The 15,507-nt window shown below is 38.2% G+C and overlaps 3 protein-coding genes and 1 pseudogene across 4 annotated transcripts; all 4 read left to right on the top strand.

Moving 5' to 3' along the window:
- The first annotated feature begins 682 nt into the window (after positions 1 to 682).
- On the top strand, positions 683 to 1,477 carry LOC126596688 (putative wall-associated receptor kinase-like 16; annotated as a pseudogene).
- Positions 1,478 to 2,422: 945 nt separating this feature from the next.
- Positions 2,423 to 5,998, top strand: LOC126595089 (wall-associated receptor kinase 2-like). Its single transcript, XM_050261431.1, has 3 exons — positions 2,423 to 3,324; positions 3,485 to 3,664; positions 4,640 to 5,998. The coding sequence occupies exons 1-3, from the start codon at positions 2,445 to 2,447 to the stop codon at positions 5,872 to 5,874; spliced, it is 2,295 nt and encodes a 764-aa protein (XP_050117388.1). The 5' UTR covers positions 2,423 to 2,444; the 3' UTR covers positions 5,875 to 5,998.
- A 403-nt stretch (positions 5,999 to 6,401) lies between these two features.
- Positions 6,402 to 12,035, top strand: LOC126595090 (serine carboxypeptidase-like 35). Its single transcript, XM_050261432.1, has 7 exons — positions 6,402 to 6,883; positions 9,341 to 9,445; positions 9,538 to 9,839; positions 9,938 to 10,252; positions 10,386 to 10,522; positions 11,408 to 11,500; positions 11,590 to 12,035. The coding sequence occupies exons 1-7, from the start codon at positions 6,607 to 6,609 to the stop codon at positions 11,861 to 11,863; spliced, it is 1,503 nt and encodes a 500-aa protein (XP_050117389.1). The 5' UTR covers positions 6,402 to 6,606; the 3' UTR covers positions 11,864 to 12,035.
- A 641-nt stretch (positions 12,036 to 12,676) lies between these two features.
- LOC126597796 (uncharacterized) lies at positions 12,677 to 15,166 on the top strand. 2 transcript variants are annotated; one of them, XM_050264627.1, is made up of 4 exons: positions 12,677 to 12,854; positions 13,380 to 13,474; positions 13,790 to 14,064; positions 14,166 to 15,166. In XM_050264627.1, exons 1-4 carry the CDS (start codon positions 12,825 to 12,827, stop codon positions 14,975 to 14,977), a joined length of 1,212 nt encoding a protein of 403 aa, XP_050120584.1. In that variant the 5' UTR covers positions 12,677 to 12,824; the 3' UTR covers positions 14,978 to 15,166. The 2 variants fall into 2 exon arrangements, with proteins under 2 accessions (XP_050120584.1, XP_050120585.1); XM_050264628.1 differs by lacking the exon at positions 13,380 to 13,474 and having other exon boundaries at positions 12,681 to 12,854.
- The last annotated feature ends 341 nt before the right edge of the window (positions 15,167 to 15,507 follow it).

The raw sequence follows: 15,507 nt of genomic DNA, 5'->3' as shown, positions 1-15,507 counted from the left end.
GTTTGCGAAGTGCAGGGAAATCATAGTTTGATGCAGCTTAGTCCACAATCGCCTCCCTTAGCCTTTTCATATCGTTGGTTTTAAATTGGGGAAAAATAATTTGATTTATTGGAATTGAAGAGAAAGATAATGAAATGAAGAGAAAGTATGGGTTTGATTTTTATTGGGAGATCTGAGCATGTAGGAGAGAGAGAGAGTCAAATGGAAGAAGAGAAAGCAGAGAAACGGGAGAGAGAGTCAAATAAAAAGGGTAAGTTAGTCATTTAATCCAGTTTCGTTATGTTCCATCTTGTCAGTACCAAACATGACATGAATATTTGTTCCGTTCCGTCCTGTCCCGTCCCGTCCCATACCGTCCCGTCTGCGTACCAAACGCTACCTAAGAGACGTACTAACGTTGCATTGGGAAAGTATATATGCCAGTACACATACTACGATGCATGGACACGGTGGTATCCCATCCCCTCGTATCTCCGTGCATTGTTGTATCTCTATGTTGTCATACATCAATTCCCGTATCGCTTTGTGTTGTAACCCGTGGCCATTTCTGTGTCCATGCACCGTAGCATATACATTTATGTTAATTATTTCTCTAATAATTAGAGGTGAAACTCATTTTTTCCCCTTCGTTTATTTACCATGTGAGGGCAGGCGTTTGCATAGGCATTTTGGTGTTGATCACATGAGGTTTTTGGATTTGTTGGGGAATAAAGAAAAGAAATCTCATCAAACTCAGAGAAGTTCTTTCAACATAATGATAGCTTATTGTTACTACAACAACTCATCTCCGATCATAAAGGTTCCGTACGTGGAATTAATAGAAAATTTCACTACAGAAGAGCTCGAAAACGCCACAAACAATTATGACGATAGTGAAGTCATTGGCCAAGGAGGAAATGGAATTGTTTACAAGGGAGTTCTACATGACGACAAGGTGGTTGCCATTAAGAAGTCCGATATTTGTGACTAAATCCAGATCGCACTTAACGAGGTAATTTTGTTTTCACAAATCAACCATCGCAACGTGGTGTGGTGAAGCCATTCAGTTGTTGCTTGGAGACGGAAGTGCCCTTACTAGTTTACGAGTCCATCACAAACGGGACTCTTGCAAGCCATATTCACAATAATAACTTTAATCAGCAGACGTTTTCACTTAGACTTTCATGGGAGATGTGCCTTAAAGTTGCAACGGAAACTGTAGGGCTCTTGCGTACTTGCACTAGGGAACTTGTGTGCCCATCATACATAGAAATATCAAGACTGCCAATATCATGTTGGATGATGTCTACACGGCAAAAGGTTGCCGACTTCGGAGCTCGAGACTTAATCCTATTGATCGAACTCTGTTAGCGACTTTGGTGCAGGGAAAACTTGGATTTTAGACCCAGAATATTTCGCAAGTGGCCAATTGACAGAAAAAGGGACGTGTACAGTTTTGGTGGAGCTATTAACAGGTAAGGAAGCTGGTTTTTACTAATAACCAGCCAGATTCTAAAAGGATTAATCTGGCAAAGTACTTTGTTGCTTTTAGGGAAGGTAATCACTTGCGCGAAATTCTTGACGATCAATTGGTAATCGGTGTCAGTGAGGTAATCTTTGAGTAACTAGAGGGTTGCCGACCTTGCAATGACGTGCTTAAAAGAGAGAGGAGAGGAAAGACCAAATATGGAGGAAGTCAGGACTAAGTTAGAAGAGCTCCTGTACATGAAATTTTTTGAAGTCGTAGTGTATATGTTACCTAGACCTAGTTAGAACCAAGACCTAGTTAGAATATTTATTCCAAGCCTTTTCTTGATGGATAATGCTATGGAGACTAAATGTGTAGACTAAATTTTATAAACTAAATGATATGGAAGTTGACGATTGAATTATTATATACTTAATTGTTGATTAACATGCTTAAATCTTATTAGTGACACGTCATTTAGTTTGCAAATTTAATCTATTTTAGTCTACTTGTCATTACTCTTTCTTGATTATTCGTTTTCTAATTAGACAATGAGGATCATCAACAGAAGATGAAACAAATTCTTTTGGCATATTTGTATTCAGTTGACTTGTGCTGTGCAGAGTATTAATTTCTAAAGTCTAACCATTGTGCATTGTCCATTTTGGGAATTGAACAATAATTTAAGGGACGGACATACATTTGAGTTTGGAGAGACACCTCATTACGTCTGTCTGGCTAGGCAGCTCTCACGCTTGGCAGGCCAGCCACTTGCAAACGGCTTCCGGAATATTGTCAAAACCCTATTTTGTATAATTTTCTAACACTATATTTATTTCCAACTCGACGGCCAAGTCTTAATTTCCATGGAAGTATCCGCCTACTTTTTCACTGATGATGACAGCGCGGGTACTTTCGGCATTCTGTATATATTGTGCTTTCTAACAAATGAGCTAATCAAAGACTTGCACCTAGCCTACTTGATGACCGATCAGCCATGTCGAACCACGAACAACTTCTGCAATTTCTGGTCATCATCATCTTCTACTTGACACCAAAAACAGCATTCGGGCAACCAAAGTCAGGCTGCCCCGGCACCTGCGGCTCTCAGAGCATCCCATATCCATTCGGCACAACTCCAGGCTGTTACCTCGACGAGTCGTTTCTCATTTCCTGCAACAACACGTCAAACGGTCAGAAAGCGTTATTTTTCCCAAAAAGCAACGTAACCATCCTCGGCATATCGCTCGTTGATCACGAAATACGAGTTTCCAGCTCCATATCCTACGATTGCTACGAATACGACAACTCAGGCCATCTCAGCAACAGCAGCAACAGAGTCTCTTCCATGCTCACGTTCTCCAAGTTCCCTATTTCAAGTAGCCGCAATAGGTTCACTGCTGTCGGCTGTGACACTATCGGGGTTATCGCAAGCTCGAAAGGGCGAAACTACACGACCGGATGTGTATCCCTTTGTACAAAGTTTGAGGATGTGGAGAACGGGACATGCTCCGGCAGTGGTTGTTGCCAAATACCTATACCGGAAGATGTGATAGATTATGCCACGGCAACTGCCAGCTTGGGAAACCATTCGGACGTCAGAGGCTTCAATCCGTGCGGCTATGCTTTTGTTGTGGAAGAAGACGCCTTCAACTTTTCCTCCTTGGATCTTGGAAACTTTCAGAATAGGGAGAGTGTCCCGGTGGTGGTTGATTGGGCTGTTGGGAACCAAACATGCCAACGAGCAAAAGCCAGTGCTACTTATGCATGTCTGGCAAACAACAGTGAGTGTTACGAATCAAACAACGGGGCTGGCTACATCTGCAAATGTAATAAGGGTTATCAAGGAAATCCATACCTTCTTGATGGATGTCAAGGTACTAATTAAACTCATCTATAAATATTACTAAACCGTAGTTTTTGTGACAGCTAGGATACCTATCCTCTTCGTTCTTTAAGCTTAATTAATAATCATACGGTTGGTTAATTGTACTCTTAATTAATTAATTTTTGTGGTGGATTAATTGTTAATTTCAGATATAAACGAGTGCGAGGTTTCAAACCCGTGCAGCAGTACAGCAACATGCAACAATATCCTTGGAAGCGTGAATTGCTTGTGTCCCAAGGGACACGACGGGGACGGAATGAGAAACGGAGAAGGCTGCAGCCCAATTGATAAACGTAGCACTCAATCTCTCAAACTTGCTATTGCCTTAGGTGAGCACAATAACATTATCTATGAATTGATTAATATTCTCAATTATATTTCATACTCATTAGAGTGGATCGATCCTCTATTTAGATTTTCTCTAATGAGTTCAAACATTCTGCACTCATTTTTGTGTGGTTTTTTCTATGACCTCTATCATTGATTAACAAATGAGTTCAGAAGATTTGGTCTCTTCTCTGACAGTGTTTGCTTTTAAATATAAAAATGTCAAAAATCTGACTTAAATACACATAGACATAGAATTAATTTGAGGGTTGCCTAGGTGTGGCATTAATCATGAAGACTTTGAGAAATCAACTTCCCCAGCTAGTGTTAATATCACAGCAAATGAAAATGATATAAATCAAATTATAAATCTAATTGACTAAATCATGAAGTTAAAGAAAGACCTAGAAGATATAGAATATGGACCAAGTAAACAACGTTGGAATTACAAATGCAAACATCATTATCTTCAAGACTAGTTCAACTTTGTTCTCTTGTGGACTGGGGCTTCTTATTATATATGCAGTAGCCGTCGATTTATTCAATGGTTTGCCTTGTTATCTTAGTTTTCATACATTTAGTAGCTTTTTTTTATTGATTTATTATTTTTGGTAAAAGCATTTTAATCATGTTTTATGCTATTGGTTTCTTTGGGTTAACAAGTCAAGAAAAACTGCATATTTCTATAGTTTCTTCTTAGAACAAAATTTGGGAATTTCATTGTTTCTAAACCTCAATTTATGGTCAGCAAGGGGAACTGAACATGCATTTTCATACCCAATTTATGGTCAGTTCATGTTTCAATTAATTTGTAAAACTTTACTGGTAGCTTACAAATGTACAAAGGAAATTTCTCTCTCAAAGTAAAATAATGGACTCTAGTGTACGCTTAAATTGCGTGCTAGTGTCATCAAATTTATATATGTACGAAATTTGTTTAGCAATTCATGTGTCAGCGTATGTGCCAATTAATGCAGGCATCTGTATAGGCATGTTGGCATTGCTCGTTGGAGGTTTTTGGATTTATTGGGGAACCAAAAGAAGAAAATACATTCAACTTCGAGAGAAATTTTTCCAACAAAATGGTGGCATATTGCTGCAGCAGCAACTCTCTTGTCACAGAGGATCTGTCGAGACAGCCAAAATTTTCACTGCAGAGGAACTGAAAAATGCGACTAATAATTACGATGAAAGTAGGGTTCTTGGCCAAGGAGGCTACGGAACAGTGTACAGGGGATTGCTATCAGATAACAAAGTTATTGCCATTAAGAAATCCAAAATTTGCGACCAAAGCCAAATCGAACAATTCATAAACGAGGTAATCGTGCTTTCACAAGTAAATCATCGTAATGTGGTCAAGCTATTGGGGTGTTGTTTGGAGACGGAAGTACCCTTACTAGTTTACGAGTTCATCACAAATGGTACTCTTTCCGATCATATTCATGATAATGGCCAAAACTATTCGTTGCTTCCTTGGGAAATGCGCCTTAAAATTGCAGCAGAAACAGCTGGGGCACTTGCATACTTGCACTCTGCCACTTCTATGCCTATCATACATAGAGATGTGAAGACTACCAATATTCTATTGGATGATAATTATATAGCAAAAGTTGCTGATTTTGGAGCTTCAAGGCTTATTCCTATCGATCAAACTCAGCTAACCACTCTAGTACAAGGAACACTCGGATACTTAGACCCCGAATACTTCCACAGCAGTCAGCTGACAGAAAAAAGTGACGTCTATAGTTTCGGAGTTGTTCTCGCGGAGCTGCTAACGGGTAAAAAGGCACTTTCTTTTGACAGGCCAGAGAGCGAGAGAAACCTAGCAATGTACTTTGTTTCTTCGATGAAAGAGGATCGCTTAATCGAAATTCTTGATGATCATGTGAATGTCGATGAGGAAATAATTATCAAGCAAATACGGGAAGTAGCTATTCTTACAAAGAGGTGTTTGAAGGTAAAAGGAGACGACAGGCCTACTATGAAGGAAGTCACGGCGGAGCTAGACGGACTGATCAGTTTGGGGAAGCATCCGTGGGGAAGAGATGGGTTTGGATTCGAAGAGACTGAGTACTTGCTCAACCCTAATTCTGAGCGTTACAACGGAGACGGGGATGAACCTGGTGGAAATTGCAGTACTAGTAATACTAGTTATGCAGGGTTTGATAGCATGAAAAACCATATAATAATGCCACATGATGATGGGCGATAGATTCTTCTGTCTTTTAGCTAGTGGATGTTAATTAGACATGTGTACTATATTAGGATTAATGTTAATATTTGTTGATGGTTATTGTTTGAAGTTGAATGATTAAGTTGGATTCTTTTTTATTAAATTAGTAAATTCGCATTGTAGTGTTGTTTTTCTATACTTGCAAGTGAAAAAATTTATGTTTTTTTTTTCTTTGATTACAAACCCAATTATTATAATTAGTCATGTTTAAAAAAAATTAAGAAAAGGAGAAAAAGGCTATTTCAGGTAAAAATAAAAAAAAGGAAAAAGGGAATTTAAGAAAAGGATAAGAAGTAGTGAGAAATCAATTACCCTATCGAAAGTTGTATTAACATGTTGGGACAATCCCCCCACGCGATTGGGCCGTAGCCATTCCTTTTGAAATATATAAAAAGTGGTCTGTCTTATCCAATGGACACAAATTCCACTTTTTATCCCGTTGAAGATTCAACTCTCTCCCTCCCTCGAGTCGGAGTCTCACTCACACATAAAGCTCCCAAATTGCACACAGACCTATAATAACCTCCCTCAAGTCGGAGTCTCATTCACACAAAAAGCTCCCAAATTGCACACAGACCTATAATAACCTCCCTCAAGTCGGAGTCTCACTCACACAAAAAGCTCCCAAATTGCACGCAGACCAATATTATTATATATACGATCAGTAGACAGCAGTAGTAATTGCTAGCAGTCTCTGTCTGAGATTCTCCAATGGCCCTTAATCCTAATTTGTTGAACATGGCTATGATATGGTGTCTAGTACTACTTTTTCCTGTGACCAATGCCGTGAAACATGAAGAAGTAGAAACGCAGGGACAACTGGGAGAAGGTGACAGGGTCACCAACTTGCCCGGACAGCCGCAGGTGTCATTCCCGCACTACGCCGGCTACGTTCAACTTCCCAAATCCGGCAAGGCCTTGTTCTACTGGTTTTTCCAAGCTCAAGAGCATGCATCTCGGAAACCCCTTGTTCTTTGGCTTAATGGAGGTCAGTTCCCTCTCTTCCAATCAAAATTTGCTTTTCATTTTGGTTTTTTGCTAGGGCCGACTTACATTTCTTCTTTCATTGTGGCGTTTTTATAATTCACAAGTATATGAGTATATGAGATACACCGGTAACGGTTAAATTGATATTGCCGAAAGTTAATATTTAATTGTCTACCGCACTGTGCATTTCATACACCAATGTATTATAAAATTTTCAAAAGAAGGAAGGGATAAGATTTGGATGTTTCAAATGAAAAGTGTTTCTTTCTTCTTAATAATATAATTATATTTTTCATGTGTATTTCATTGGGTTGGATGGGTTTACGCTTTATCCTTTCCATATTTTGCCATTTGTTTTTCTTTATCTTCTTTTAGAATTGTGTGTTGGTGTCTGTTGAGAGGAACAAAATGTCAACAAGAAGACAAAATAGGCATAAGAAATCAGAAAACACAAAGCATTAGATTTTAGAATGGTGGCTTTTTCCGTTATTCTTGACGGCGAGAGCCGGTTTGCTGTAATGTTTCTCCACTCTCAGTCTGAGCACACCAGACGGACAAAGTACCATCTGTCCGGTCCAGTAACGGACTTGATTCTCAGGTTCTCTCTGGGTCTGGAGCCTCTGGATCGTAGAAGAGCAGAGAACATAACAGAGAGCAGGGATCATCCCATCCCATCCCATCTCATCCCATCCAAATTTCAATAAAGTCAAAAACTTTTACAGTAACGAATAGTTGCCGCCCCGCCGTAACATTTGACGGACGTCCTACCCATACCCAAACCAAGAAGTGCATTCCCCCGGGCCCTGATATGTGATAATTATACAGGAATGAAGCAGTCTTTGGCCTCGTTTTTCACTTGGTATGATTTTAAGTAAAATCACATGGTTGAATCACGAACCAACTTTGTTGGCACCTTTAGACCAAAGCAGATATATAATTAATATATTTCCATCTTCATCGTCATGATTTAATCATAAATAAAAAGAATAGAGACGTTAATTTATATATTGTTTTAAAATATTAACTCATTAACTAGTGTACATGTAAGTCCAGTCTCTCTTTATATGAAGTGAAATCATCTTCTGTGTCTCTCTAGTATTGTTGGCGATGGTAGGGCATGCAAATGGGATATTTAAATATTTTCACGGATTTTCACATACATTGAATACGGCCTGGCCTGCCTCTGGCCATCACTGATTCAGTTGCAGGCCTATGCTTCTATTAATATTTAACTAGTATATAGGCACACACAAAATGTGTTAAGAAAAATTTTTATTTTTATTTTTGAAATAAAAGGAGAGAGGAATAGAGTGATAGAGAATGTGGGACTTGGGAAGTTTTTTTTTAATTATTTTATTATTTATAGTTTTTATATTTTAATTAAAGATATGTTAGGATTACATGTAGCTGAGTCTTAAAAAAAACAGTAAAATTTGGTTATGTGAAATTACATTTATGTCTTATATTTCTTATTCATGTTTTATTTTAATTAGAAAGTTAAACTGGTAATTTCATAGGATTTTGGATTGACAATGAGTGTTTTATTAATTAATAAAGATGTTATATTTTCTTTTGGCCGAAATTTTTTTACAAGACTGAGAGAATTCTACAACTACTTCTAATAGTGGAGAAGATAATATAACGGATATATTATCACGGTAATATTTCGACTTTATAGTGTAATATTGTATGTGATTTTTTTTGTAAAGTATTTGCATTATAGTATTAAGATGTCACGTGATAAAAAAATAAAAAAAAAGGAAAACTAATGAAAAGGGTTTGAAAACTTTGAGTTTTAATGATAAGGACAAAATAAAGAGTAAAGTGAATAGTACCAGGATTGACTTTTTAATGTAAAAATATGATTTTTCGTTAAAGTGAACAGTACCGCCGGGTGCTTTTCGTTAAAGTTCCCAAAAAAAAACCTGTGTCTGCAAACCTTTGCCTAATGAGTTGGTCGTTCTCTTCGTCATCATCCAATGCAATAGCAATATACCCTTTTTTTCCTTTTTTATTTTTCCAGTTTTCACCCCACCACTTAAATTTGTTTGTTTCTTTGTTATAATTGGTAGCGAGCCTGGTTCTGGAAGGCTATGCACATGCAAATGCAACAACCAACGCCCCAATAGTCATCAATCCCTACTCACGAGTAACTGCCGGCCAATTTGATTTGGTTTACGAATTTGTACATGCAATTAATTAAGATAAATATCCCCTCTTTTCTTTGATTTCTTTGTATTTTTTGCGCTTTTACTGAAATTGAGAGAGAGCTAGGTCTTCCCAACTTTAATTTTAGGCATTTCTTTCCATTTTTTGCTTGATTAGTAATGGTCCAATGACACCATCTTCCATCATCCAATTATTTATCATCTACCTCCGATCTGTGTCAGTGATATATTCACCAGGAATATTTTTTAAGATATGCTCTAATTTAATAAAATTGTAATATATATTTCAGGACCTGGGTGCTCATCCGTAGCTTATGGAGCTGCACAAGAACTTGGCCCCTTTCTTGTTCGAAGCAATGGAACCCTAATTCTTAACAATTACTCCTGGAACAAAGGTTTATATTATTTAATTAATAAGTAACATTGCATAGTAAGCTTGATTTCTTGAATACTTAGATGATGATATATGTATGATCATGATGTTCAGTTGCCAATGTGCTGTTCCTGGAGTCACCTGTTGGAGTAGGGTTTTCCTACACAAACAACGCCAAGGATCTGCGTACGCTGGGCGATCGAATCACAGCTGCTGATTCGCATGCTTTCCTGGTGGAATGGTTTAAGAAGTTCCCAACCTTAAAATCCCATGATTTCTACATTGCTGGGGAGAGCTATGCTGGCCATTACGTCCCCCAGCTTGCCAACCTCATATACGACCGAAACAAACGAACCACCAGATCATCATCCCAATCAGAGTACTCCTCCTCTTTTATAAATCTGAAAGGTTTCATGGTGAGCCAGCCTACATGAACCCTAACTCTACATACAATCAACTCATTTCTTTAATTATCTAGCTAATTAATCGATCATTCGCATTATAATTGAATTAGATTGGGAATGCTGTGATCAATGAACCGACGGACAACAGTGGGATGTTTGATTACGCATGGAGCCATGCCATAATCTCGGACACGCTCCACAACAATTTAGTAAATAAATGTGATGTCGTACACGATGACAACCAAACAGAAGAGTGCAATGAACAAGTTCGAGCCTTCTTACAAGATTATTCTCAAATCGACATCTACGGCATTTATGCACCCATCTGCCTCACTGATCCATCTCCATCTACTACTGCTTCACCCAAACCAACAAGGATTAACAATTTCATGAAAAATGTTGCACCTCGTCTGCTCAATCAACATGTAAGTCATCATTCACTCTGGAACGAGTTTATCTCACCTAATTCATTAGCTAACCAGTAATTAGTAACACTAATAAATTAAGGAGTTATGTAATTTTGGTGTGGTTAATTAATTATGCAAAATGTATATATAGGAGCTTTGGCGGAGGCTACCATCAGGGTATGATCCCTGCACAGAGGATTATGTTGAGCAATATTTCAACAGAGAGGATGTTCAGAGGTCCCTGCATGCCAATGTTACTAAACTTTCCTATCCTTACTCCCCATGCAGGTAACTATGATCTAAATATATATATATATATATATATATATATATATATATATATATATATATATATATATATATATAACCAGTTCTCTTTCTCTCAATCCCTCTGGAATTTAGGGGGAGAGAAATATTCGGAGAGGTAGCTGAAAGTCAATTTAAAGAATTTATTAGAAGGAACATGCACGATGAGAAATCAATCAACTGGAGATTTCTTTCTGTTTCCACACTGCCACAAGGCCCAGATCATAATTAATGAAAGATATCTTAGAGTAACATTTGTCTTTGTCTTCTTCCTTTTGTTTTTTCTTCTTTTTTTCTCCAATAAAACGCAAAATTGAAATATTTGATAAATTATATTGTGCAATCGGAAATCAATAATTTAGATAGATAGATATCTAGAGGATTACAAATTATCGACACCTCGTTTTAATTTCCTTACTATGGTCCATGGTTGTTCCCTTCCCACTAAAACCAGTCAAGCTAGCTGTTATGTTTTTCCTCCATATTTGTCTTTTATATAATTAGTCAGCAGAAATTAGTCATACGATAGCAAAACAAGAAAAGCTGGTACTGGTTGGTGGGTATGTCTGTGGTAATATTAAGTAATTCGTCAAAACTCTAAACACAAATTGCATGCAGGAGGACCGTCCTATACTTTACTACTCTATTTAGGGTGGTGGGGAGTGGAGTGGGGACATATGCAAGTTGGTTTCCAGTATGGGATCGCACTTATTATTACATTCTCGAATCTCACTTGCTTTTTTAATTTCCCACCTCAAATTAGGCATTAATTATTTCCGCAAGCATTTTTCTGCAGCATATACTTATTGATGTTCACAATAACATCTATGGTATATATCTTATTCTGTTGCTTCCTGTGGCATGCAGCGGCATCATAAAGGAATGGAAGGACTCGCCTGATACCGTACTGCCAATCATTAAGAAGCTCTTGAAAGCTGGCTTGCGTATTTGGATCTATAGGTAATCAAGTTAATTAAAGATTACTGCACTAATAACTTGTAATTTTTTATTAGTAATAATTAAAACCCTAATCAATTACATGCATGCAGTGGTGACACGGATGGGAGGGTGCCGGTAACATCAACGAGGTACAGCATAAAGAAGATGGGTTTAAGAGTAATTCAAGGATGGAAGGCATGGTTTGATAAGGGTCAAGTGGCCGGGTGGGCGGAGACGTACGAGGGCGGGCTCACGTTTGCGACGGTGAGGGGCGCAGGCCACCAAGTCCCGGTGTTTGCACCTCGGCAGTCTCTTTCTCTGTTTACCCATTTCCTCCATCCCAATCCCAACACCACCCACGGCCTCCCTTCTTCTCGTTTTTAGGCTTTTAGCTAGTAATAAAATAATAAAAATTAAGCTGCCTACCCCTCTAGTCTTTTACACATAGGAATACGATGCTACTAGCTAGCCATCGTTGCATTTGCAAGTTTACAGCCAACAAGGTGTACTATGACTCATAATTTATTAATAATATATATTCCAATATTACGTGTTATATATCTTTTTCATCAGATAAATTAGGGCTTGTTTAGAAGACTTTTAAAATGGTTGAAAACGTTTTTTAGAGAAAATGTTTTTTTGTTGTAAACGCATTTAAAAATGTTTCTTGCAAGAAGCACCAGTTATGTGCTTTTGGTAAGAAGCACTTGAATTGCTTGTACCTAATTTTGCATTACTAAAGATTGATTCAAAAATATTTTTACAAAAAACGATTTCAATCATTTTAAAATCAGTTTCTAACGAGCCTTTATTAACTAAAGTCAATACACATGGACAAAGACTATATGTTTATCAATCATATCACGAGTTTATTTTATATACGCATAATTAACATAATTGCAAGCAGCCCTACCATAGGCGCAGCCACTCCCCCATTCATCATCTTGACTGCGTCCACGGGAGAGATTCCATGTCTCTCAAAAATTAACACAAGGAAAATCATTTCCCACTAATAAAATGAATCGATACCAGTCTGTTTGATCTGGACCGTTAATTTGATGGAAGAGAGGCCCTAGAATTGTACAAGGGAGTGCTTGTCCAGTTATATCTTCATCGTTTAATGTTAGCCCACTTTATTTTTTTTTGTTTAAAGCTGGCCCAGTCCAATTGGTTTGGTTGGTTTTCTTGGAACCCAAAACGAATTAGATGCAGAAATTGAACTTTTACAGTTGCGAGCGGCTTCATAGCTTCCTTCCTTCCTCCGTCGTCTGCTGCTAAGTGTCTGTCTACTGACGACTGACTTGTATTGAGAGTGAGAGTATTCATCCCAATCATTTGAATCCAAATGGCGTTCCTTTTCCACAAATTTCAGGAGGTAAACGTAAATCCTTCTCTCTCTCTATTTCTCAATTTCCCTAAACCAAACATTTCGCATCTCTATTTTCAGTGATTTTCGTATTAAATCTGCTGTCTTGTCACCTTTTCTAATTCTTCATCGTTTATGTATATTTATTTGCACTAGAATTTATTTAGTGACCACAAATTTGGCTTTTAATCATTCTCAGTGTTCTTCAGTTGGATGAAATTACCACATTCCAGTTTGAGAAAATTAACAAACCCATGAAAAAGATTGAATTTTGCTGACAGGATCTCCATAAGAACCAAGACGCAACAATAAAAATTACGACTTGCAAAGAAACGTACTTTACAATTTGAGTTTCCTAAGTTGCATTACACAAATCCTATTTCCCTAGACTAGAGAAATGGGCATTGGACATGTTCATCCTGAGGTCAGGGTTTCGTCAGGATTTGGTGTTAATGCACTTCCAATTCCAAATGGGCTACCGCACCTCGCCATGCTATATGTGAAAATTAACGCTATAATTGTTTTTATTTTCAGGGTGTGAGAACTCTTGCTAAACAACCCATGTTTAACAGGAATCCAAGGCAACTGCAGTTTGAGGCAGATATGAATCGCCTCTTCCTATATACCAGGTTGCTCTCACACCACCATCTTCCCATATGAAAACAAAACTACTAATTTTTCCACCACTAAGGCCCTTTCGTTTCAAAAGAAAAAAATACTTGTATTGTACATCTTGGATGTTGATTATGAAATACTTGTATATCCATATTGTGCATATTGTGCATATTGTTCATCTTTGATGTTGATCATGAAATACTTGTACCTTTCTCACTCATTCGCATATTGTGCATCTTGGATGTTTGTTATGAAATTCTTGTACCTTTCTCCCTCCTATCGCATATTGTGCATCTTGGATGTTTATTATGAAATTCTTGTGTATCCAGCTACAATCGCTTGGGAAGGGATGCGGATGAGGCAGATGTGGATGAGATCATTGACATGGCTAATAAAGCCTCCATTGCCGATCAACAGAAACAAGTCCAGGAAAACATTCATCTCCAAATTAAAAACTTCTGCATGTCTATGGATGAAGTTCTTCTCCCTGATGTTAAGAAGCTAAATGAGGGAACTGAATCACCTAAACAATCAAATGCTTCTACTCGACGAAGTGGTCTTAGTTTTGCCATTGGTAGGAATGGTCCACCAGTTAAACATCGTGGTGAGCTTTTTACTTCTGTTTTTGGCTTCTTATTCCTCTCTTCTCAGCAATTTTTCAGAACGTTTGATTACTATACTGATTAGTTATGGTTTTCAGTACAGATGTGCCCGAAACAAGGCCATTACAGAGCACTGATGTTTCTCAAAAGTTAAAAGATCTCTTCGGCTACACGCTTGATATCAAACCTTCTCAAATACCCCACAAGGAAGCAGGCCAAGGTTTATTTCTAAATGGTGAATGTGATGTTGGTGCCGTCGTGGCCGTGTACCCTGGTGTAGTATATTCCCCTGTGTATTACCGCTACATACCTGGATACCCAAGAGTTAATGCTCAAAACTCATATTTGATCACAAGGTATGATGGGACTGTGATCAATGCACAACCTTGGGGTTATGGGGGCGAAACCCGTGAATTTTGGGATGGTTTAACTGTTCCAGAAATCAGGCCTAATATGCAGGGAGATGAGAAAGGTCGAGATCGGATCTGGAGACTTCTCAGTAAGCCTTTGGATCAGAAGAAATTGGGAAACGGTGGCGACATAATAGAGCGGAGGAATCCATTAGCTTTGGCTCATTTTGCCAACCATCCTGGAAAGGATATGTCTCCAAATGTTATGGTTTGCCCTTATGACTTCCCGTTGACAGAAAAAGAAATGAGGATCTATATTCCAAATGTAATATTTGGAGATGCAGAAGAAGTGAAGATGAAGAGATTTGGAAGCTTTTGGTTCAAGCTTGGAGGTTCAAAAAATAGCGGCTCAGACGTTCCTGTTTTGAAGAGTCTTGCCCTGGTGGCTACAAGGGCACTTAGCGATGAAGAAGTGCTTCTGAACTACAGGTTGAGCAACTCCAAGCGTCGGCCAGAGTGGTATAATCCTGTTGATGAGGAGGAAGATCGAAGGAGGTGGAGCTAAGTTTTGTCAAAGTTGCCATCTTGTGTTTTATGTATTACTTTCAACCGGTTCTTTCTGATGATGAGCGTACTTTTGGTTCTTGCTGGGTGGGGACTTTTTCTGTCTTTTGGTATTAAAGATCTGAAAAGCTGAAGGTTATCTAGACTTGCAGAAATCATGATGCTCAAAGTTAAGTCTTTGCCTCCGTCATCCAAAGCGTTTATGTTGCGAACGGTCTCTCCCATTTGTTTTCGTTTGATTTAGTTGCGATGATCTTTCTTTGAGTGAAAACCAAGCAAAACAATGTGGAGCTTTTAGAACTAGTATAGTTTGCTTGTTTGGATTCAACAACAGGTCTAAAGAGTAAAGACAACGAGGTTAGGATCTATTCCATATGTGCACACACACACACACAAAACATTGATCAACGATGAGGGTTGGTGGACGACGATCCTCAACCCTTTTACAACCATCATTCTTTATAGGGCCAAAATATCCCCTTTGGTCCTCTTGATTCATATTTTGGAAGTTAGTGTATAACATTGCACACA

The sequence above is a fragment of the Malus sylvestris genome, chromosome 13, assembly GCF_916048215.2.
Source record: "Malus sylvestris chromosome 13, drMalSylv7.2, whole genome shotgun sequence".
NCBI classification, from domain to species: Eukaryota; Viridiplantae; Streptophyta; class Magnoliopsida; order Rosales; family Rosaceae; genus Malus; species Malus sylvestris.
This window is presented reverse-complemented; position numbering and strand designations above follow the sequence as displayed.

What these genes read in the sequence shown, in the direction of transcription:
- LOC126595089 (XM_050261431.1), top strand. Translation starts at nt 2,445, where the DNA reads ATGTCGAACCACGAACAACTTCTGCAATTTCTGGTCATCATCATCTTC. An exon ending in CCTTCTTGATGGATGTCAAG is followed by an intron (nt 3,325 to 3,484) that starts GTACTAATTAAA and finishes TGTTAATTTCAG; the next exon opens with ATATAAACGAGTGCGAGGTT. An exon ending in CAAACTTGCTATTGCCTTAG is followed by an intron (nt 3,665 to 4,639) that starts GTGAGCACAATA and finishes CAATTAATGCAG; the next exon opens with GCATCTGTATAGGCATGTTG.
- LOC126595090 (XM_050261432.1), top strand. Translation starts at nt 6,607, where the DNA reads ATGGCCCTTAATCCTAATTTGTTGAACATGGCTATGATATGGTGTCTA. An exon ending in TGTTCTTTGGCTTAATGGAG is followed by an intron (nt 6,884 to 9,340) that starts GTCAGTTCCCTC and finishes TATATATTTCAG; the next exon opens with GACCTGGGTGCTCATCCGTA. An exon ending in TTGCGTATTTGGATCTATAG is followed by an intron (nt 11,501 to 11,589) that starts GTAATCAAGTTA and finishes ACATGCATGCAG; the next exon opens with TGGTGACACGGATGGGAGGG.
- LOC126597796 (XM_050264627.1), top strand. Translation starts at nt 12,825, where the DNA reads ATGGCGTTCCTTTTCCACAAATTTCAGGAG. An exon ending in TTTTCCACAAATTTCAGGAG is followed by an intron (nt 12,855 to 13,379) that starts GTAAACGTAAAT and finishes TTTTATTTTCAG; the next exon opens with GGTGTGAGAACTCTTGCTAA. An exon ending in TCCACCAGTTAAACATCGTG is followed by an intron (nt 14,065 to 14,165) that starts GTGAGCTTTTTA and finishes TTTTCAGTACAG; the next exon opens with ATGTGCCCGAAACAAGGCCA.